The 22781-nt window shown below is 32.9% G+C and overlaps 3 protein-coding genes across 4 annotated transcripts; 2 read left to right on the forward strand and 1 right to left on the reverse strand.

Moving 5' to 3' along the window:
• The first annotated feature begins 17401 nt into the window (after positions 1 to 17401).
• On the forward strand, positions 17402 to 19001 carry LOC145941932 (carbonyl reductase [NADPH] 1). Its single transcript, XM_083048360.1, has 4 exons — positions 17402 to 17559; positions 17699 to 17959; positions 18210 to 18448; positions 18566 to 19001. Exons 1-4 carry the CDS (start codon positions 17542 to 17544, stop codon positions 18867 to 18869), a joined length of 822 nt encoding a protein of 273 aa, XP_082904486.1. The 5' UTR covers positions 17402 to 17541; the 3' UTR covers positions 18870 to 19001.
• Positions 19002 to 19018: 17 nt separating this feature from the next.
• LOC145941933 (U6 snRNA-associated Sm-like protein LSm2) lies at positions 19019 to 19908 on the reverse strand. Its single transcript, XM_083048361.1, has 4 exons — positions 19751 to 19908; positions 19576 to 19643; positions 19416 to 19506; positions 19019 to 19317 (listed from the first exon to the last, which is right to left on the reverse strand). Exons 1-4 carry the CDS (start codon positions 19751 to 19753, stop codon positions 19189 to 19191), a joined length of 291 nt encoding a protein of 96 aa, XP_082904487.1. The 5' UTR covers positions 19754 to 19908; the 3' UTR covers positions 19019 to 19188.
• Positions 19909 to 20171: 263 nt separating this feature from the next.
• On the forward strand, positions 20172 to 22368 carry LOC145942000 (ribosome biogenesis regulatory protein homolog). 2 transcript variants are annotated; one of them, XM_083048449.1, is made up of 5 exons: positions 20172 to 20418; positions 20517 to 20775; positions 20923 to 21224; positions 21293 to 21472; positions 22083 to 22368. In XM_083048449.1, the coding sequence occupies exons 1-5, from the start codon at positions 20267 to 20269 to the stop codon at positions 22216 to 22218; spliced, it is 1029 nt and encodes a 342-aa protein (XP_082904575.1). In that variant the 5' UTR covers positions 20172 to 20266; the 3' UTR covers positions 22219 to 22368. The 2 variants fall into 2 exon arrangements, with proteins under 2 accessions (XP_082904575.1, XP_082904576.1); XM_083048450.1 differs by having other exon boundaries at positions 20260 to 20398.
• Positions 22369 to 22781: the final 413 nt, after the last annotated feature.

The raw sequence follows: 22781 nt of genomic DNA on the forward strand, positions 1-22781 counted from the left end.
ATTAAATTAAATGTATTACACGATATTAGGCAGATCGAAATAAGAAAGGCTTATTATACAAAATGTTACAGAAAATACTGCAACTTTTGATCACAAACTTAGGAAGATTGTGACATTGTCTATACAGTACAAAATGTTAGTCGTCTTACTGCATTTGGCACTATTGCCAACGTAACGTCCAAGTCAATGGAGAGGAAGAAGATTTGATTATAGACTTTCCGTTACTTACAAATCTCAGTTGTTCGCGTTTCCTCCGAAAAATTCACTTCGCTGATTAATACTGAGAGAATACATTCGACCTTTGGCACATCTCTTTCTTCCTGTTTTAATAAATCACGAACATATTCGCGAAGTAATATCAGTAGATTCAATTTTCATTTATGGAGATCTTATTGTCAAAGTATCCAGCAATAAAGAGTCACGATATAATTTTTTATTAATCTTTTTTGTTTATATATAGCACTAAACATTAAATTTAAATTATTTTTATTATCAGAAACACGCATATGCAAATAAGAGCCAAAAATTTGAAAAATTTGTGATAATTTTCTAAAAGTTAATTTTAAAAGAGTTCTCTCTACAATGTTGTTTAAAATTTATAGTTTATAAATTAGATACATACCTATATGTATATATTTATATATATAATTATCACAACGTGTATTCGTGATATTTTATTTATTTCTCGCACATTGAAATATAACAATAAATCTCTCTTTTTGAGCAACTTATTGCTACTAATAAATGAAAATTGATTTACTTAAAATTTTCTTGCTTATACTTTTGAGAAAATATTCCAAAATACAGCAAGATCATGAAGTAAGTAGTCTAAATAAATGGAAAAGCAGTCCATACTCATCGCCTAAATGCCTAAATAAATAAAAGCAGACCGAAAGGGTGTCGACTTCATGCTTTTCTTCCCCTTTTTTTTGCACAGAAATGGCCGAACCAGAGCAACAGCGACAAGGGTGGCGTTGGAGGGGGTGAGTCGTGCTCAGCGACATTTTATACGTCGTCGGGTTTTTCATGCGGCGGAGTAATTTTTTTATTAGCTTGAAAACCACTCGACCCGTCGTCGTCGTCATCGTTGTGTCGCACACGTCGGTGAGATCTACTCTCGAGAAAAAAAGATCGACCACCTCTCCTGCGTTCACGGTGTTCACTCTTTTTCCTGTCCTCCTCACCGCTACCCCTAACCCTCGCTCGCGGATTAATTACGATTTCTCCATCCACGCATTTTACCCGTCAAATAGTCAAAAGAGCGACGCGTTTGTTTGCTTTATTAAGTAGTTTTGTGTGATTTTAAGAGCACAACTTTATCAACTCGTACACACTTATCCGTTTCTCTCATCTCCCTCATTGGGTTTTTTTTTTCCCAGGTACTATCCGACGAAAGATGAGATCAATTACGCGACATGATGGTCGGCGTACAAGTACGAATATAATTATATAGAATGCGTTGTTGAACTTGGAGTTATTTTTGATGGCAGACGACCGATTTTAAGGATCGTTAATGTTAGGGATCCAGTGAAGTGTCTGCGGTATAATTATCTCGTGTGCCAATTAAGTATTCTCGTTTGCGAGATCGATCGCTCATTGGTTATTAATCGCGCGCGGTTGATGCAATTATCTTAGATGGATTATATTCGTTAGGCACAACTTTGAGGATTGTGCATTACACTGGCGGATCCTGGGTTAATCCCCCCTCCCTTGCATATTAAAAGAAACAGTTTTGCTGAATTTGTTTAAAAAATATAAATAAAGAAAAACAGACATTAAAGAGCTATCGACGTCAGGATCCGCTAGTGTATATATATAAGTATAAGATACACTGTAAATTATACTCGTTACGCATTCAAGGAGTTAAGTATAGATTAAGTCAGACATAGGACGAAATGATGAGATAATATCATTGCACGAAAATAATTAGGTGAAATTCTTTATATCTATATAATATATATATAATATATATTATATCTATTTATAATATATATTATATCTATATAATATATATATATTATATAGATACAAAGAATTTCGCCTAATTATTTTCGTACAACAAAATTATCTCATCATTTCGTTCTATGTATGACTTAATCTATACTTAATTCCTTGAATGCGTAATGAGTATAATTTACAGTGTATCTTATACATACATATTGTATATATTATATAGATATAAAGAATTTCGCCTAATTATTTTCACGCAACGAAATTATCTCATCATTTCGTCGTATGTCTGACTTAATCTATACTTAATTCCTTGAATGCGTAGAGTATAATTTACAGTGTATCTTATACTTTTATATATATATATATATATATAATATATATATAAAATATATATATATATAAAAGTATAAGATACACTGTAAATTATACTCATTACACATTCAAGGAGTTAAGTGTAGATTAAGTCAGACATAGGATGAAATGATGAGATAATTTCATGCACGAAAATAATTAGGCGAAATTCTTTATATATATATAATATATACAATATGTATGTATAAGATACACTGGAAATTATACTCATTACGCATTCAAGGAGTTAAGTATAGATTAAGTCAGACATACGACGAAATGATGAGATAATTTCGTTGCGTGAAAATAATTAGGCAAAATTCTTTATATCTATATAATATATACGATATGTATGTATAAGATACACTGGAAATTATACTCATTACGCATTCAAGGAGTTAAGTGTAGATTAAGTCAGACATAGGACGAAATGATGAGATAATTTCGTTGCACGAAAATAATTAGGCAAAATTCTTTATATCTATATAATATATACAATATGTATGTATAAGATACACTGGAAATTATACTCATTACGCATTCAAGGAGTTAAGTATAGATTAAGTCAGACATAGGACGAAATGATGAGATAATTTCGTTGCATGAAAATAATTAGGCAAGAAATTCTTTATATCTATTTAATATATATATATATATATATATATATATATACACTGGCGGATTCTGGGGGGGGATAACCTCCCCCCCTGCAAATTAAAAGAAACAGTTTTACTGAATTTGTTTAAAAAATATAAATAAAGAAAAACAAATTAAATAGCTATCGACGTCGTTGATCCTGGAATAAAAGCTAATCATGAAACCAAAAATATTAAATAAAATAATTTTGCAAAACCCCCCCCCATTATCGACGTCAGGATCCGCTAGAGGTGCATTATATTGCAAAAATAATTAATTCTTTATTAATAAACTTTTTCTATTTTATATTGTCAGTCATCATTTATTTTCAGTAAATTATTATTAAATAATTAGATCTCTTTAATTAGGCATTTCTGAAAAAAACGATATTTGTTTTACAAGAAAAATTGTTTAGCACAATTTCTTATTATATAATCTGGCGCGAACAAAGAAATGGGAAACTTCAGTTTCGACAAATTCCGGAAGAAAATTAAGGCAAGGTAAAGTTTTTCTCAGACAGGTTAAAGTGTCAAGAACTTAAGACCTCGAAAGCAACCCCTCCTCGGATGTCGGGACACTGCTTAGAAACTCTTAACGGGTAATAAACTTGTTTCACGTGCACGCGTCGCTCATTATAACGAGTTTGAGAAATGCCGACAAGTTCATGTTCTTCTGTTCAAGACATTTGCCAGGTCACCAAACAGGATCACAAAAGGAGAATTTGAACGTTAATAATATAATAGACGCCTGCATTAGAAATATATAAATATTTTGTATAAAAATATAATTATTCAATATAATGTATATAATGTATAGAGTCTTTGCAGATATTCTACATAGAAAATTATACAAAGGAACGTTAATTATTTTCCTACTCGCATTTCAATTATAGAAAATTAAACGATTTCGAGAAAAATGAGCTTTCTCGCGATAAAGAGCGACTCGATGTGCTTGTCGTATCGGAATCATAGGAAGGAAAGCCCTACGTATTAATGCGAAGGAGGAAGCCCTTGGTTCCCCCCGGGTTTCTCCCAATCACCGACATAAATAAATCGCGCACCCCGTCTATTTCTTCGCCGTCGGCCGGAATCTCTGCCACTCAGGCATCGCGAATACGCGAATCAGCGTACGTGAGGAGAAAAAAAGGAAAGTGATCGGGGATGGGAACGGTGGTGTCGCTCCCGCGATCGGATCGAATCCGCCGTTAAGCCGCGCTTACTCTCTGCCAGTCCCGCGGAACGATGTGTAATCAGGCCGACGTTCTCGATTTATTTGAGACAGCTTTATCACCGTTGATGTACGCCGCGGCCGATATATCGGCAACGATAAAGGAGATATATTTCTGTATTTTCTCCCAAGTAGCATCGTTCACGCCTTGCTTGCGAGACAAATTTATTTCCTATTTAATACTGTGCCTATCACCGATGTGTTATATTCTATTTGCGAGCTAATATACGTTTATACGTTTGTTCATGGATTCTTTCCTTGATTATGTCTTTTTCTAATTATTTTTCTCCGGTTGCTCTAGTAGGTATATTTCTTCTTTAAATCGATTTTTTCTTTTTAAATAAATTTTTTAATCTGTAAATTAAAATTAAATAAACTACAATTTCTCTTCGGAAAAAAATTTTCCGAAAAATATAAAAATTGAAATCTCAGTAGAATATTAAAATAAAGTATTTAGTCATAAAGTTTCGGATGCGCTTTATTGGCCAGTATTAAATAGTGAAAATTGCGCGTAACGCAACACCGTAAATTGGAATATGAGAAGGCAACTGGAATCCCGAGGCGGACTTTTAGGGGGAAGGGTTCTTGGTACGACGCTTAAACATGGACTTTAACCATTAGTCTACGAGCCATTAACTAAATTATGCAAGCACCGCCGAACTCCTGCAAACGTAGCACGCGTAAACTTCAGCCATCGCGTTGGGATCCGGATCGATCGAATTATTCATACCTCCCACATATGCTACTCTAACTTATGTTCATCATTAACCCTTTGCGATCCAGTACGAAGTTTCGGAGTCATTTTTGCCCGTAAACTCCATATAATGGAGTCTGCATATTGAGTATTACATTATAATGAAATAGATAATGCGTGTCATTTGTTAATTTCTTTTAACATGTTTCGTAAAAATCGCTATTGAAATCATTTTGAAAATAAAGATTAATATCTCGAAAGATAAATTAACAATTATCAAGTGATATCGCGAGAAGATGCAATTAAAAATTTTATTCTTGCGGCTATTATTTCTGATAGATTTTTTTTATTATATATTATTATACAATATAATATATATTTTTTTTTTCCTACGTACAAGATAATCTATGAGGGATTATTCAAGTCAGGCATGAATTAATTCCAGACTTATTTGCAGTAAATCATTTGTGTTTTCTAATTGCAGAAAACTAAAAAGCACTGTAAAGTTTGACTCGATCTCAAGGATGTCTCGTACCCAGGTGCCGGTCACGAGAGGGTCGTTAATGCGCAGCCTCGACTTAACTCCCAACGATTAATCTCCCCATGCTAATTATTTAGCCGGTTACCGCGGCGGAGAGAGTTCCGGACGGTCGAATAACGCCGTTCCGTTATCGGGCGCAGTAGGGTCGTTCGAGTGGCAGTAGCGACTGCGTGGTGGTAGAATACCAGTAGCAGCGACTTGGGGGGATCGAGGGGGTAAGGTCTTGAGGTTCGGTCGCGCTCACGAGGATACGCTTGCACGAGGGGTTGGGGATCTCTCGCGCAAGAGTAAATTGATTAGAATTAAAGGCTTGGCTGGCAGGTGCTGCTACGGGGCTGCAGACCCACCAAGGAAGAAGAGAACCTGAGGAGCGAGTAGCGGCGAGGAAGAGCCACGAGCTCATGAGAGGAACGGAGGGAATCTGCAAGACCGGAGGGAAGTAGCAGGATGTGGGAGGGGAAAGGACCGAAGGTACAACGGTGACCACAGCCTCGACGCTGATTGGTCGAGTCAAGTTTGTGGCAAGATGGCTGGCTGGCTGGCTGGCTGGCTGGCTGTTGCCACCGCCGCTGCTACTGCTTCTGCTTCTCTGTACTCATGTCGTCTCCCTTTCTAGCCCTCGCAACCACCGTCCCCTATATTCCCGGCCCTCCTCTCTTCTCGCGCCTCAACTCTTCCTCTAACTCTACGCCGTTGCCGTAGTTCCCTTCTACGCGGTCTCTAAGATGCTTTACCTATGTGCCAAATAGATGTATGTACGTGTACACGCCTGTTCGAAACAATGCCGGGCGTGCAACCACCCTCGCCCACCCTTTCTCCGGCCAACCACCCTCCCTCCCTCCGCTGAACGCCTTGTGCTCTTCCTCTTCCGAGGCTGCTACCATCCTTACCAACCCTTACCATTACCTATACGTTCTATTCGCCGACCACCCACATCGCCCATCTCACATTCGCCGTTCCCGTCACCCGTAGCTCTCCATCTCACCTCCGTCACCGCTTCTACCATCCGCACACCATCACCCATCTCCTTTCACCTACTCTATTTCTCTCTTCGTCTCTTTCCCTTTCTGTCCCTTTCCACTTCCGTCTTCCTCAAATGCCCGATCCAATCCGCCCGGCGGGTACGGTACCGTACGGTACCGTAAGTACGGGAACACCAGCACGATCTCTCAAAGAGAATGCGATAATACGAAGAACTTCGACTAATGAGTTAATAGTTGGTGCCTCGCTTTACCGGCAGTACTGGGAAGTACTTTATTCGACGTCGCCGGGAGCAACGAGATTATAACGCGGCGAAGTGAGTATGACTGTGAAGCAGGCACACACACACACACACACACAACATACACACATACACACACGTATCTCCTAACTATACAACCGCCCGTTCGCGCATATCCGGAAGAAGTATATGCGTAACGACGCTGTCGACGGCGAGCAAAGCCGTTGAGAAAACTCGTCCGACATAATCAGGCGACTATCTCGTTTCCGCCGCCTACGTTTCCAAGCCGTTCGAGTCGCACTCGCGTATCGGCCTCTCCCTTCAGCCTTGAACGACTTTTCCTCTTCTTTGCGCGCAAGGTCGCCCAAGGCGGCAGCTGATTTACTGCCGGCGCGCGCCTTGCTGACACCGATCGAAGCAACGTTCATAATCGCGCTCCCGTGCTAATTAAGAGGCCTTCGGATCTTTCCGAATACCTCGACATGAGGGTAGGAGGGTAATAAACGAGTAATTCCAGCTAATGACGGCGAGAAAGAAAAAGTGGGGTTGACGTCTTGATTATTATTTTTCCTCATTGATTTGCGTGCGATCCGAGAGAGAAGGGAAGAGAAACTGTAAGATGTTATGATTGATACAATAGATATGAGTTTGAATGTATATAATTTTAAAATTTTGTGAAAAATAATGAATTACGGAACATGATATTTATGCTTATAATTGCGTTAAGACATATAAACTAAAATTCTCGACTATAAATTTCGAAGGGAAAAAGGCTATTATTTCATCGATGATAGAAAGGTATATTACAATGTGTGTTCCGCTATTTTTCACGTCGAACGTCCAAGCATGCAATACTCATCTCAGCTTGGCAAATATATCCGGCATCGTTCGCGCTGTCTCCTTTGGTTTAAACGTTGCGAGAAAATTCGCAGAGTCTCTCTCGCGCTCGAGAGTCTCTCTCAGCGTGGGTGATGACAAAAAGGAACGGCGCGCTCTTTGCTCGTTCTCTAGCCTCATTCTCGCGTGAAGAAAAGTGCAACCAATAATTTTATTTTTCCGCGATAAAGCACGGCGCTCGCGTGGCGTGGTACGGCGTCGCCGAAGCGAGGGGGTCGTTGCGGACCGTCATGTTTGGGGGGGCACGGGATTGGGGTGCGAGGGAGGCAAGCCGCGTATCTTTAGTAAGTAAACAGAACGTCTTATGAATTTTAAGCAGCGCGAGTACCAGCTTTCTCTCTTTCTCTCCCTCTTTTTCTCTCTCCGCAGCTCACTTATTTTCATCATCTCTCTCCTTCCCTTTCTTTTACGCGCGCACATACACCCTTCTTCCCCTTTACACAGACTCACATACACACACTTTCTCTTTCTCTCTTTTGCTGCATTCTCCGCATCTTATAGCACCCCTGGTTGCTTGTTTTCATGCGCTCTTTCTCCTTTGAGGCGACCTCTTATATGCACGAGTCGAGATGGTGAAGAAGGGCAACATAATTTAGAAAAGTAGATGCGCCAAGATTGTGTAAACGGCGTTCTTTTTCTTCGGCTTCGCGATCAAAACACGAAGATGACGCAGGCAACGTAACGGGATCGTTACTCGACAAAAGCGATATATATATATAGCGTATATATAAAGCGATATGTATACAGTATTACATATGTATAAAGAGACTCTTTAGTATATCAATAAATATAAAACACAACATATAACTATTATTATTAGCGATTGCGTTAGTTGGTTGCTTTCAAATTTTATTTAAGGCTTCTGATTCTTTATTGGCGTCATATTGAATTATTTTTTTTTCTTACGAAATATATCGAAATAAATTCTTTTTAATGTTACCATTCATGTTCAATAATATAAATTATAAAACACGCAGAAAATTATCTTTTTTGTTATTCCGCATTAATACATGCATGCATAACTCATCTGCATGTATTTTAAATTTTTAGCGAAAATGGATCTTACGTCGATCCACCAAGATTTACAGCTGTACACACATAAACCGGTTAGACAAGATTGTTTTACTTACTTTGCACGTTGCTTCCACTGCGTGGTAGACACCCACATGAAGCCGCAATATTGCATCCGATCTGTAGGATTTCCGGTTAGGTGGACGACTGACGGAATATCCAGCGTACGAACCTTCTGATGTCGAGAAGACAATCCAGACAGGATTAAGGAATTGCAGAGATCATCTCCGGAACGACTCTGAAAAAAAACCAACAATGGTCAGAAGATAATGACGAAGAGGCTCTCGAAAGGAATACGGAAGTGTCACGAGCAGATTAATTTGGAATAAATAGAGAGACGTGTCTTCTGTAAATCTCTCGCTCATCATTGTTCGATGTGCGTGTAAACGATGAGAATTAAAAATTCTCAAGAGAGCGCAAAATCGGCGAGCAAGCAAGCACGTGACTTCCGTCATACTGATAAGACAAACGTTATTTCGCAAGGCCGCCGATTTTTCATCTGTCGTCTTAGTATTTCTATATTTTGTAGAGCGGTTTACAAGTAACTATATACTGTCTCCGGAGAATACATTTTTGTGTATTGCATGTATTTCGTGTTACAATCCTTCCAGAATTTTATTGCATATATTTGTGTGCGAGTTCGTATATCGTGTATATATTATATAATATTAATATATGTTCTTATCATCTTAAAATATAATTCTATCTCCATAGAAGATTCAAAATATTTAACTGTGATAATTTTTTAATTCTATTTGATTAATCGAAAATTTAAACAAAAATCAAATATCGAGCAATACTAATTATATTATTTCTATCTAAACAAATTGTTTTAAATATTCTGTTCAATTATAAATATTAAATGAAAATCGGAAAAGAATTTTGAAAAAACATTAGAAGCAAATTTTTGTTTAGGTTTTCTGCTTACAATTAGAATCGCATTTTTAAAACATTAGATATTTCCATGATTTTTGTGACAAAAAATCTAACTAAATTCTGACTGATTCCAATTAAAGACATTTTTTAGAATGCCTAAACGATCTTTATAAGCATTGTCCCGCAAGCGACTGCAAATATAGTCGCCGGTAAGTGTATTAGAATTTTATTTAATGGTCCGATTAAGCCAAGTACCGTGAGAAAATTTTTATCTACCATAACATCAGTCCTTTTAGATTCGGTGGCTGTTAATATAAATCGATCTTTTTTGCACTCGATCACTGTGATACGCGAATCATGATTATTTATTCAATATGTGTTGCTTGCATTTATACAATGGAGTCTGTCTGCAAAATCTCAGTATATATTTTTTTCTTATATTTTTTAATATAATATTCATTACTGAATTTAAAGAACGTCAATTTATTAATTCCAGATTATCGCTACCGTTCTCGATTCTCGTAATTCTATCCATTTTAATTCTGTTTATATCCCCTTTATCATCTCATAAGAGCCTGAGTAATTGGAAAATTTTACTATCGCGACCGATTTCGTCTTCACATTTTTGTGTACTTTAGCGCGAATTTTCATACCTGACGCTTAACAATTTCATCTAAAACCAATCAGAACCTTTCATGGGTCAAAAACCACCCTGCGTGAAAGAAAAAAAGTACTCGCGCTGATAGAATTCGTTTGTAAAGACATCGACAAAGCCCCAGGATTTCCTACGATTGTGGGCGGTCACGCGACGTTGTTTTGATATTGATCTTCAGATAGGGCAGCGTCGTTCTCTAAGCATTCTAATGGCAAGGGATCGGGATTCTGCGCGCTGCGAGGCGCACGTGCTCCTAATGATTTTAGTGTGTACCCCGTGGTATACCCTCTCTGGCAAGGTATAGTCATAGGCGGGCATGTATAGCCGCGTATCGTATCCGCATTACCGGGGCGCGATGTAATATGTCCCAAGTTGTCGGAAAAGCCCGAGGGAGTGGGCGACCAAGAGAGGGTGGCCAAGGAAAGAGGGGAGGACCCCGCGACGGTCTTGCGGGATTCTTAATGGCGAGGAGCCTCCGAGGTAACACTACGGCTATTAAACGCAGACTCTACCACTTCGTCTTCTCTTCCAACATATCCCTCCCTCTCCTCATATACGCATCCCTCTTCAACCCCTTCTGCAACGCCCGATAGTTTTATTGTGCGATCAAAATTTTACTAAGAAACTCGTGGAAGAACTTGTACTTGCAAAGAGAATTAAGTTTCTATAATGCATTTTCGCAAATCTATTTAGCCCTCATTAATCTGGTTTTATTGGAATCCAAGATTATGCAGAATTATGTTACATCGATGCATGATTAACAGTACATAAAATATGAAAAATGATTTTGAATATATATCTGCTCTTCATTGTTATATGATGTATATGTAATATAATTATAAATATATTATAATTTTTTTAAAAAATATGAAAAAATGAAACATTTTTTAAATAAAATATATATTCTTTTATATTTCTCCATTAAAATAATTTAAGTATATCATTTTTCCTAAACTTTATATATGTGAAAAGATATAATTAAATATAGCTATATATAATTATTGAAATAATAATAAAAAATATTGCTGCAATCTAAATGTCCTCTAATATTATTTGCAAAAGCTATTTCAAGAAGATTAATTAAATAAATTACTAATATTTTGTAAAATTGTCTATAATCGACAACTCTTTCATATTATATAAAAAATTGTACAAGAGAGATTTTACCAAATTAATTAATTTTGCAAATAAATCACAAGACTTGTATTAGGGGCGAAATTCGGAAAAAAACATCGCAAAAAAGTAAGAAATTGTGGATTAAGAGGTACACATGAATAAAATTAAAATCACATGTGAAGTATCGTTCGAAAGAAACGGGATTCGAGAGCGTAGTAGCGGGTTGCTACGGGGGTAAGTAAGGAAAATGTAAGCCTGGATCAACCGCGCTCATCCTCTTTAGCGTCGGCGTTTGACGCGACCGCTGAAATTTTTACTTCGTTCGATTTGGCCTTTCGGTGAGATTCTCCCCGTCCTCTGATTGGTGGACCCTGACCACGCCCTACACATAAGGGTGACTCGTTCGCTCTCGAGCACTATCAACCCTTATGTATGCCTGCTGCGAGCACACTTATATGCCGATACGCGTACATATGCGCGCGTTTGTTTGCGTACGGGCTCGTACGTGTATAGGACCGCAAGACTTCACGGGTATATACGCGAATATATACAGCCAATACATAGGCATATAGGGATGTGTAGTATATCGGGTGGGGTTCCGTTCAGGAGACGCTCAGTGGGCTTTCGATACGACACGGTCGATCGAACGGCTCGCATTTTCGATATCGGGGTGTTATCTCGCAGGAAGATAAGCGCGCACCGCAGAATGCCTGAAAAATATTTCGACACCGTTTGCCGGTGGTTGTATGTAGTACTTATATATATACGCAATGTTGCACACGAAAACTATGTGTTTGTGTCGCAAAGATTTTCAATAGAACAGAATTTCATGACGAGTGATTGTACTCTTATGTCTATTATTAATTAATTCAGATCTATTTTAATTTTTAAAAAATTCTATAATTATAGCCGAGAGTTGTATCTCCCGTAACGATTAAATTTAGCGTAACGTAAATATTATAATAGAATGATTACAATTAAAATAACAAATTATGTTGAGAATTTTTAATTTGTATCTTGTGTATATAATAAACAAATTTATATATTTAATATATCTACTACAATTTTTTTTTACATACGTACAAATAAATAAATTAAAAGATCCAAATGATATAATGATGTAATACAATGATAAAAATATAATATATGTAAATTAATATATGTAAAAAATACTTTTCTAAAAATTACCTCTATCAAATTTAAGAGAGTACAGTAAAGTCTTTGAAGTATTTTGTATTGTTATTTCAAACAGAGCAAGAAATTCATATAGATTACATGTTCGTTACGCTTTGTTGCATCTATTCAAAGTGACAAAATAATTCAATAAAAAATTCCATTATATTCATTTTTAGCTATTAAAATAGGAAAAAAGCACTATGATTCGTAGATGTAACATCTCTTAAACAGCAATAATAACGATATTAATGTGCAAGCAATGATAATAGACATATTGAGCGGATGCGTGATGACATCGTGTTGTGTTGGCGTATTTCAAGACAGATATCAGACACCAATGAATTCCATATATGCAAGAATAGGAAGCTGTGGACCCGGATCGCATAAATTTTCGAGTATTTCCGTTCTCGATGTTCGTTACGCTAAATTTAATCTCTCTGTATTTAATTACGTCACGTATGCTGTCTCATTCATAGCTATTATCTTATATTTGACAATCATACGATATACTTAATATTTACGTGTTTCCATAATTTCTCTCTCTATATTGGTTTGTTACATAGATCTATCTATATATTGATGTTTCCCAAAATTAGGGTAAACTTTAGTGAAACAATGATACTTTAATCTCTCATTATAATTATTTCTGTATCATTTATAAAATCAATCTTTAAGTAATAGTGATAAAGAATTATGTGTGTTGTGTGTATGTGTGTGTGAGTAATCATAACTTTACAATTTTATAAGATTTTATAACAACTACTCTACTATTCAAAGATTCATTATTTATATTTTATTAGTAACATAAAATTATTTTTAAAAATATTCATGATTATTAATTTTTTAAATCTGAGATGACATTACGATTTAATATTATACATTGCTTATTTATTAAGTTGTTTGGTGAAATTATTGATATTAGCATTGATTATTGATATTAATATATACATTAATATATCAATAATCAAAATATAAATAATATCAATTAACATATCAATATATCAAAATATATTAACATATTAATATATATAATATTTTTACAAATGCCTCTACTTTGACTGTATAAAATGTTAATTGTTGTATTCAAATCTATTATTAAAAAAGCGATATCACTGCATGATAACACAATAAAAGTATAGATATAATTTATGTACATATACAGATCTTAACGTATGATGCATATTGAAATATAATATTGGATGATAATATTTAAATTATCAAAAAATAAATTATATATATTAAAGTAAAACCATTACTGCAATATAACCGAATTATAACCGAATATCTTTTATTTACTGATTAAACAAATAATTAAAAAATTGGCAAAATTTAAATCTAATGTTGATTGGATTTTTACGTGAATTGTAAATAACAAAAAAAAAACCTATATTACTTGAAAACACTACTCGTTTTGCTATAGGATACAATCTATTTCATATTTATATAGCCAAAGATTCTGCTAGAGAATCAAATACTACTTCTCTTAATTAACTGTAATTAATTAACTGTAATATTTTTTTGATAAAAATAGTAAAATCAATCAAAAATATTGAAAATTTCAGCATCATAACTAGTTTGTAAACATTATACATATAGAGTGCATTTCTAACTTTGAGGCCATCATTTTTGACCGAACTCACAGTCACAATGTCCAAACTCTAACTTGAGAGAGTCTCTAATAATAGATACATTTTTCATCATAAATGCTTAGTTTTTTTTTTTTATTTTTTTATTTTTTTTTTTTATTTTTATAAAAAAGAGGAAAGAGGATGAGTCTCTTTCTCTGTCTCCTCTTCCTATAAACACTAGTTATTAAAGCCCTAAAGCATTCAACTCTAGACTAACTGATTCTGAATCTTTGGAAATTCTTATGGTTAAATTTAAGAAAGAATTTTATAAGAAAATATTACTTATGTGAAGTAAAATACGCAGAATACGGATTTTATTAAATTTATATCTAATGTGTAGTTAACTATAGAATTATGACAAAATTTCCATACTATCACATTGACAGTTTGACAAGGAGCAACAATCACTCTACTTTTGCTGCTTGTATCGTACATATAGTGTAGCACCTGTGTAAACATAAACATTGATATGACTGCATATACGAACACACAATTGTTGAAAAATAATGTTAGACAATCGCGCTATTCTTTCTATCATGCCGATGTACGAAATATCGATAGTGATCAGAGTCGATATTTATTGCTCTGTGCGAAATTCGATCTGAAAATGCTTTTCAGCCTCTTATAGCAAAAAGTAGTGCAACAAAGTTATCGAGCGCCTATTTTTTATGATTTTTATGTTTATGTATACACATATGTACATACACATGCACTAATTATATGTATATAGCTAAAAATCATGTGTGCAATTAAATATTATATGATAAATGAAAGTAGAATAATAGCTAACAGAAAGTAAATATGTAAACAAATATATAATCACAGATTATTGACTTGGTCACTTGCTGCTTTCTTACTTATTATGCCGCAAGGGAAATAACTCATCCCAGGTAGCAAAAGTAGTCGATTTGATGTCAAAATGATTACTGTTGCTACCTGGGATGTCAGCGTGACGCTTTTGCATAAATTATACAATATTTAAAAGAATATAGCAAAATGATTCGATTTAATTTTATTTTCATAAAAAGATTTATTAAATTTTTGCTTGAAATATGTGTAATATATTGTATGTATATAACTTTATAATAATGGCATTAGCAAGCAAATGATTTAGCAAAGTGATTATGCAACCAATCTGTGAAATCTATTCATTTTAAAGCGCGAATTTGAGATTCGGAATATATCTACTTTTTGATGATTTTTAAAATGATTTTAAAATATTAATAACATTTATATTTGCCACATTCATATTTGCACGTATATTATGTTATTTTTATTCAATCACCTTTTAAAATAAAATTAAAAAATTATCTGACTATATCTGCTTTCTTTCTCTCTTTCTTATATATGACTCATATTTTATATTTTTAAAACATATTAATAATTCTAAAAACAACAAAAAGAATTATAAACGAATTATATATATCTTAGAAATAATAAAATCTGATCCGTAATAAATTTATTTTACAGCAAATTTTACTTTACGATAAATCTTTGCATTAATGTGCCAGATTTTTTTTATATTACGTCCTCTATTTATTTAATTAGATAATTTGTTAATGTTAGTTTTTATCTTTTTTAAAAATCTATGACATTTAATTTCTTTTGATATAATTCTTGTTAAGAACATTTTGTTATTAATTTATTGTTATTAAAATTTCACCAAATTAATTTAATTAATAGAAGAATAATAAATACAAGTCTCTGAGCAAACCAATAAACGCTATAATATATTGAACTTGTTTATATTATCGTATAGAAAATCGGCGCCTGAATTCGGCAGAAAAAAAACAGAAACAAATATATTTTTGAAGAGTGATACAATGGTATATAATTTTGAGTAAACATTTTATGGTTTTATTTCAATTAAATCAATTTAAACAGTAAAATTGAAAATAATTTTAAATTATTTATTTTTCTTTCAATTAATATAAAGTACGTATGCAGGCTTCTATATATATTATATATTAGATCATTAATATAAAAAATATGAGGCTCGTATAATGAAATGTGATGCATGGGAAGTCATATCTAATTGAACAAAATTTTACATGCTGTGTCTTTTTCTTTTGAGACGTGATAGTGAACGTACTTATTGAAAATAAAAATAAACAGTGAAAAATATATATAATTGATAATAAAAAGTAAATCGATAAGATAGAATACTCTGTTACCCTTCACGGAGTCAAAATGCAGTCAGTATTCGAGCTTATCGAGCTCATTTGATAATAACGAAAATTTACCGATAGTTGATAGTCTTCAATGAGTATATAGTTCATTTAAGTGACACGAGTCAATACAACTCTCGGATCGAATGATCGATATCGAGCAAACTTCAATATGTACAATAATAAGGAAAATTAAAATAAACTTTATATTATATATATATATTACTTAAATAGACACAAATCTATTTCATCCGATTATTTATCGTTCAATTTAGATCGTCAAAAAGTCGACTATTTTTCTGTTCGCCGCGTGAATAATAAACAGAACCGAAACACGTAAATATATCGCGCGCGTTAGACAATACATGGCCGAATATCATGTTACTAATAATTCCGTTGCCGAAATATTTTACGCAAAATGACATACACATATACGCGGAAATATTATACAAGCAAATTATATATATTAGCATTTTTTAAATATAGATTAATTATTTATTGAACGAACGCAAAATTGATGTATCACCGAGTTTGTCGTAGTTAAATATTCGACTCTACGATTCGATTATTTTACGCATTCTCAATCCGATCGAATTATGTAGATTATCGAAATAATCGGATGAGATATATTTATCTCTAAGTATTGCCGAAATATTTTAGCTCTGTTAATTACCTTCATCTCAAGTCTTATTGTGACGACAAAGGCTGTGTAGCACACAGGCGGGAAATAATTGGCGCACTGATGGGAATTATAATTAACGTAATAATCACGCTGCTGGGCACTGACTGTGTAACCGCCAGATTCGAGACGCGCAGCCGCGCAGCATGCGCGCGCACTGGTGAGTGAGGTGGGGGAAGGGGTGGGGGTATACGGATATGGTATACGTAGCTATGCACAATACATTCCACGGCTTCGTCCTATTCGTCTTTCGTCCTGCTTCGTCTTTCGTCGCATTCGTACGACATTATGCGTTATCAGAGATATGATATTCGATCTTGGTGTCGTCTAGCGCGATATTATTTACATAGTTTGGCTTTGTTATTATTCGCGCGCCGATATTCGGACGAAAAAAGTTGTCCATAATAGCGGAAAGTTGATTGGCTAGCGTCGTCACTTTTCACTGCACGAAACGTGTTAACGCGTTCTATGTGCAAATGCCTTTACTTGTGTGGCCGTGTGGATAAGCCTTTATACTGTCAATCTGTTGGTAAATTAATTACGAAGAACCGTTTGCATTTCATTATTGTCGTGTTCACAGTTTGTATTTTATCTGAAACAGGAAATAAAAGTGGCAAATCACGAAAAAAATACTATATTACGTAAAACACAATGAGTCGTGTGGCCGTGGTACGTAATTAAACATTAATTATAAACATTAAATAAACAATAATTAATCCTTGTATATTTACTATTAATTAATTTTAATTAAGATTTAATAGAAATTTTCTTAATTTGAAAATTTGCAAATATACTGTCTTGTTTTTAGGTAACAGGTGGGAACAAAGGTATCGGTTTTGCCATTGTCAAAGCCCTTTGTCAACAATATGATGGAAATGTTTATTTAACGGCCCGCGATGTCACTCGTGGCTCGAATGCTGTCAGTGAATTGGAGAAGCAAAATTTGAAACCAAAATTCCATCAATTGGATATCAACGACGATGAGAGTGTCATGAAATTCAGAGATTACTTAAAGAATACATATGGTGGTGTGGATATATTAATTAACAATGCTGCTATAGCATTTAAAGTAATTAATATCTTTTAATTTTAATGGTTTTTAAAATCGAAGAATCATTTGCATATTTTATTTTTTTTCTAGATCATAAAAATTTATGCGAATCATATATGTCTATTTTATTAAAATATTAAAGATTATATCTTATGGAAATACATATATAGGATTAGTCATTATTACTTAATTAAAATAAAACATCGAGAAATTGATATTTTTATGATTTCAAGAAATTAATAGGTATGTTAATATTTAATTATTATAGACTGCTGCTACAGAATCTTTTGGATTTCAAGCCGAAGAAACAATACGAGTAAATTATTTCAGCTTACGCAGAGTGTGTACTGTACTTTATCCATTACTTAAACCACATGCCCGAGTGGTTCATGTTTCTAGTAGTGCTGGACGTCTACGCAACATTACTGGCGACACATTGAAACAGAGATTATCTAATCCAAATCTAACAGAAGAAGAATTAGATAATATTATGCACGAATTTGTCAAGTAAGTAATTTATATAATTTCAAACATTTGTATTTATACAAGTTAATTCAAAAAAATTTGTCAAAATTTATTATTTAATATTTACATACATATGCATGTATATATTTTTATTTCTAGTGCTGCAAAATCTAATACACATATACAAGCTGGTTGGTCAAATTCAGCATATGTAGCAAGTAAAATCGGAGTATCTGCTTTAGCGGGTATTCATCAGTCTATGTTTAATAAGGATTCTCGAAAGGATATTGCAGTGAATGCAGTACATCCTGGTTATGTAGATACAGATATGACTAGCCATGAAGGACCTTTGACACCAGATCAAGGAGCTGTAGCACCTGTTTATTGTGCTTTATTGCCAGAAAATACAGAGATAAAGGGAAAATATATCTGGTATGATACAACTTTATCAGATTGGAAATAAGATAAACGTATAAATCCTGATTGTGCTAATTATTTTCATAAATACAAACAAATAAATAAATGTAATTTTACTATCCTCATTATATTAAATATGCATTATTTAAAGATTTTAAAACAGCTATTTGTTACAAAACAATTTTGAATAGTTGAATAAAGATTTATATATATTGAAAAATGTGTGTGATACTTTGTTATTCACATTTTCAAAATAGTGTGAATAATTACAAAATAATTTTGTATCATTTTTACATAGAATATGAGTCATATGCGTTAATTAAAGAAAGAAAAAGATTATTCATATAAATGATAATTAATATAAACTATCTTGTTTGAGCATTCATTGCTTCTCTGCGTGCTGCTTCAGTTAAGAGATGAATATCAACTTCATCTACTGGAAGTTGTACATATCGCACCACAGATCCACGAATAAAGCAATTTTTTACCGATAACTAAAATTTAATGCACGATTCGGTTATATTTGGTAATGTATATACTGTACAGATAATAACTAAATAGTATATAAAAAAATATGTAATTTTGTACATACCATATGAGGATACTTTTCAGAATCTGTTACGCTAATGTCAGCCAATTTTATGTTCAGGTACTGATCGACGGAATATAATGTTCCACAAATACTAAAACAAAACATTAAATCAGTGTTATTGTCATTTGACATTTTACTTTACTATTGCATTATATTTTACCTGAGATCATTTTTTAATTCAACGACCACGTCCTTTCCGATCAAAGACTTGAAGAAAGAATAGAATAACTAAAATTAAAAATACATTTGAATTAATAATAAGAACAGCACAAATAAAAAGCCGGGTATGATATTATACTTGCTGTATTATGATAAACTTTTATACTATAACTTACCATGGCTAATTCTTGAAGATCGCTATAATCCTATATTTAGTATATTTATTATATGTTAACTTATGATTATTTACAATACGTTAGAATAAATTTCAGCACTGCAAAAGTATAATCTAACCTATATCATAGAATTACAAAGCATCAAAATTCACGATTTGTTAGAAACTAAAGCCCCTCTCACAATGCCAGGCAATAGGAACAGGAAATAAAAAATATCCACCAATAAGAGCAGAAAATAGATATTATTTTCTGCTCTTATTGGTGGATATTTTTTATTTCCTGTTCCTATTGCCTGTTGCCTGGCATTGTGAGAGGGGCTTAATCAGTAGTACCAACTTAGAAAAAATAATCGTATCAGTTTGACAAATAGTTCATAGAGGCGCTCCTGTCGATCATTGTGTACAGGACTTTAAAGTTATGATTTTTTTTTCACGTGTGGCGAAGAAAGGTTACGTTAATCGTTTAGTTATAGTAGTTATACGATTACACGTGGTTACATTATAAAAATTGTTTAAAATGGATCTTGTCAAATCAATATTAGAAAATGATCAAGAAAAAGCCACAGATCCATCTAAATCTACATTAGTCCATAAAGATATAGAGCTCGACATTGATTTGGGAACTTTACTTGCATCCGATTATAATGCTGTGAATATAAAAACTCTCAAGTAACTTTAATTTTAACTTTATTTCAATATCTCTACAATATCGAATTTATCTGAAAAATGTATGTTAATACTTGTTAAATCTCTATGTTTGCTTTTAGATCGAAACCGGATTCATACATGAAAAGAATAACGAGAGACAATGTGCAGTTGCTAATTAATAAAATCTGGGAACTGCCAATAGAACGGGTGGATGAAGCTATAATGGCCAAATTACCCAAGCCTGAATATGTATTGCCACGCTCACGTGTTATTCCAAAACCCAAACCATTAACAAAGTGGCAACAGTTTGCTAAGGAGAAAGGAATACGGACCAAGAAAAAGGGTAAATCCAAACTGAAATGGGACGAGGAATTAAAAGTAAGAGATTTATTCTTATTTAAAACTACTTTCAGTTATATCCAATAATTTGATTATATATTAATTACTTTAATAATTAAATATGTAAAGTCTCTATAATAATATATAGTTTTTAATTTATCTAATCTTTCCTAAATTTTTTTTTAGGAATGGATTCCTACGTATGGTTATAAACGAGCGAAAGCTCAGGAACAGAAGGAATGGTTGATAGAGACCAAGGATAATGCTGATCCAACCAATGATCCATTTGCTAAAACTAAATTAGATAAGAAGGAAAAACAATCCAAAAACGAACTACAAAGGCTTCGCAACATAGCTAAAGCAAGAAATATAAAATTGCCAAGAGTTGGTCTACCTACTAAAGATCACTTCCCAAATTCTCAACAGCTTTCTGAAGCTGTAACTATAGCACGTACATCAACTGCATCTGTTGGAAAATTCCAGCCTATGTATGTTCTTTATGTTATAACTTATTTTCTCTGACTTTTTTCTCAAACAAAATATAATATTGCTGCAGGCTATCAAAAGAGAAGGATGCAAAGGGAATTGCTAAGGAAGTGTCTGGAATGAAAAGAAAGAGAAAAGCACTTCCATTAAATGTTGTTGAAGAAAAAAGTCAAAATAAAAACTTAGCGGATACCATTTTAGAAAAGAAGAAAAAAATTCTACATGAAAGTTATTTAACAGGAACTGCAGAGTAAGTTTTTATTTATGCAGATTCAACTTTAACATAATACATACATACATACTCATCATGTGACTGCTATATAAGATGCAAATTTAACAAACCTTGTGAGTTGTAAAATTTTATATATATGTATATAATTGTGGTAAAATATCTGATAAATGACTTTAGAAAAGTTCATAGCATATTTTTAATCATATTAGTCACTTATCATAATTTTTCATAATTTATTAAAGTAGTTTTTAATTTTTTGTTTTTAAGCATTTAGACAAGATATGATAATGATTCTTGTTGATTTAATGTAATGTTTATATAAAGTTGAGAAATAGTAAGCCTAAAGTAACATTCATATCTTTCTTTATTTAATAAAGGTTCTCGTATAAGTTTGTCTCGCTTGCATTCCAACTTATAAGAGACTTTTTCTCCAATTCGTGCTTTAATAGAGACTTCACAGAAAGTAAAAAGTTTGCTGACAAAAAAAAAAGAAAAAATTATTTCCATATTTGTATATTATTCTGTATTTTTAAACATATTTGAAAATAGCAGAAAGTCACAAGACATGACTGTATGTATGCATGTATGTATTAATATTTATAATAATTAATACTTATTTATATTATAGGGTAAAACAATCTGCAACAAGTAACAACAAAAAGAAAAAAGTTACACTAAAACATAGCAAAGGTGCTAAAAAACCAAAAGCAGGAAAAGGCAAACGAGATTTACACAAAAAAGTTGGTGGTAGGAAGCGAAGATAAATTGAGATATTTGTAATATCTAATGATACAAATTAATATCATTTTAATAAAAAATAATAAAGTTAATGAAGAAATTATGTTAAAAAAGAATCACACTTACTTAGTTACAATAAAATAACAAAATAAGAAGATAATATAATAAAATTATGTAAGATTCTCTTTTTTCTTAATATTGCAATATTCTTTAAATAATAAAACATATGAAAGTTATTATGTGAAAGTTTAAAAATATAATTGTTTATTTTTATACTTCATATTTTATTATTTAAAGGAAAAGAAATAATCATATAAGTTCTATCAATATATATGAATATATATGATATTTATAAATTTTATTTGATAAATAAAAAAAATTGATTTTGCCATTTTTGGTCGAAAAGAATCTTAGCTAATCAATAAAAAAGCTTGAATGATCAGTCTGAATCATGATAACGAAGGAAGAAAACAAAGATGTCTTATTTATATATATAGATGTTATAAATATCAAATATAATAAATATAACTTTTTCAAATACGTATTGCCTGAATTAAATTTTTTTAATATGTAATATATGTTTTATAAT

This window comes from Prenolepis imparis, unplaced genomic scaffold, assembly GCF_030444845.1.
Source record: "Prenolepis imparis isolate NDT839.2.m4 unplaced genomic scaffold, iyPreImpa1.0 SCAF_10, whole genome shotgun sequence".
NCBI classification, from domain to species: domain Eukaryota; kingdom Metazoa; phylum Arthropoda; class Insecta; order Hymenoptera; family Formicidae; genus Prenolepis; species Prenolepis imparis.

Bases quoted from the DNA above. Each gene is read 5' to 3' on its own strand.
- LOC145941932 (XM_083048360.1), top strand. The intron at 17,960-18,209 runs GTAATTAATATC...TAATTATTATAG, and splicing joins ATGCTGCTATAGCATTTAAA to ACTGCTGCTACAGAATCTTT. The intron at 18,449-18,565 runs GTAAGTAATTTA...TTTTATTTCTAG, and splicing joins ATTATGCACGAATTTGTCAA to TGCTGCAAAATCTAATACAC.
- LOC145941933 (XM_083048361.1), bottom strand. The intron at 19,507-19,575 runs GTAAAATATAAT...GTTTTGTTTTAG, and splicing joins GAATTAAAAAATGATCTCAG to TATTTGTGGAACATTATATT. The intron at 19,318-19,415 runs GTATGTACAAAA...ATTAAATTTTAG, and splicing joins CTGAAAAGTATCCTCATATG to TTATCGGTAAAAAATTGCTT.
- LOC145942000 (XM_083048449.1), top strand. From the start codon at position 20,267: ATGGATCTTGTCAAATCAATATTAGAAAATGATCAAGAAAAAGCCACA. The intron at 20,776-20,922 runs GTAAGAGATTTA...ATTTTTTTTTAG, and splicing joins AATGGGACGAGGAATTAAAA to GAATGGATTCCTACGTATGG. The intron at 21,473-22,082 runs GTAAGTTTTTAT...TTTATATTATAG, and splicing joins TATTTAACAGGAACTGCAGA to GGTAAAACAATCTGCAACAA.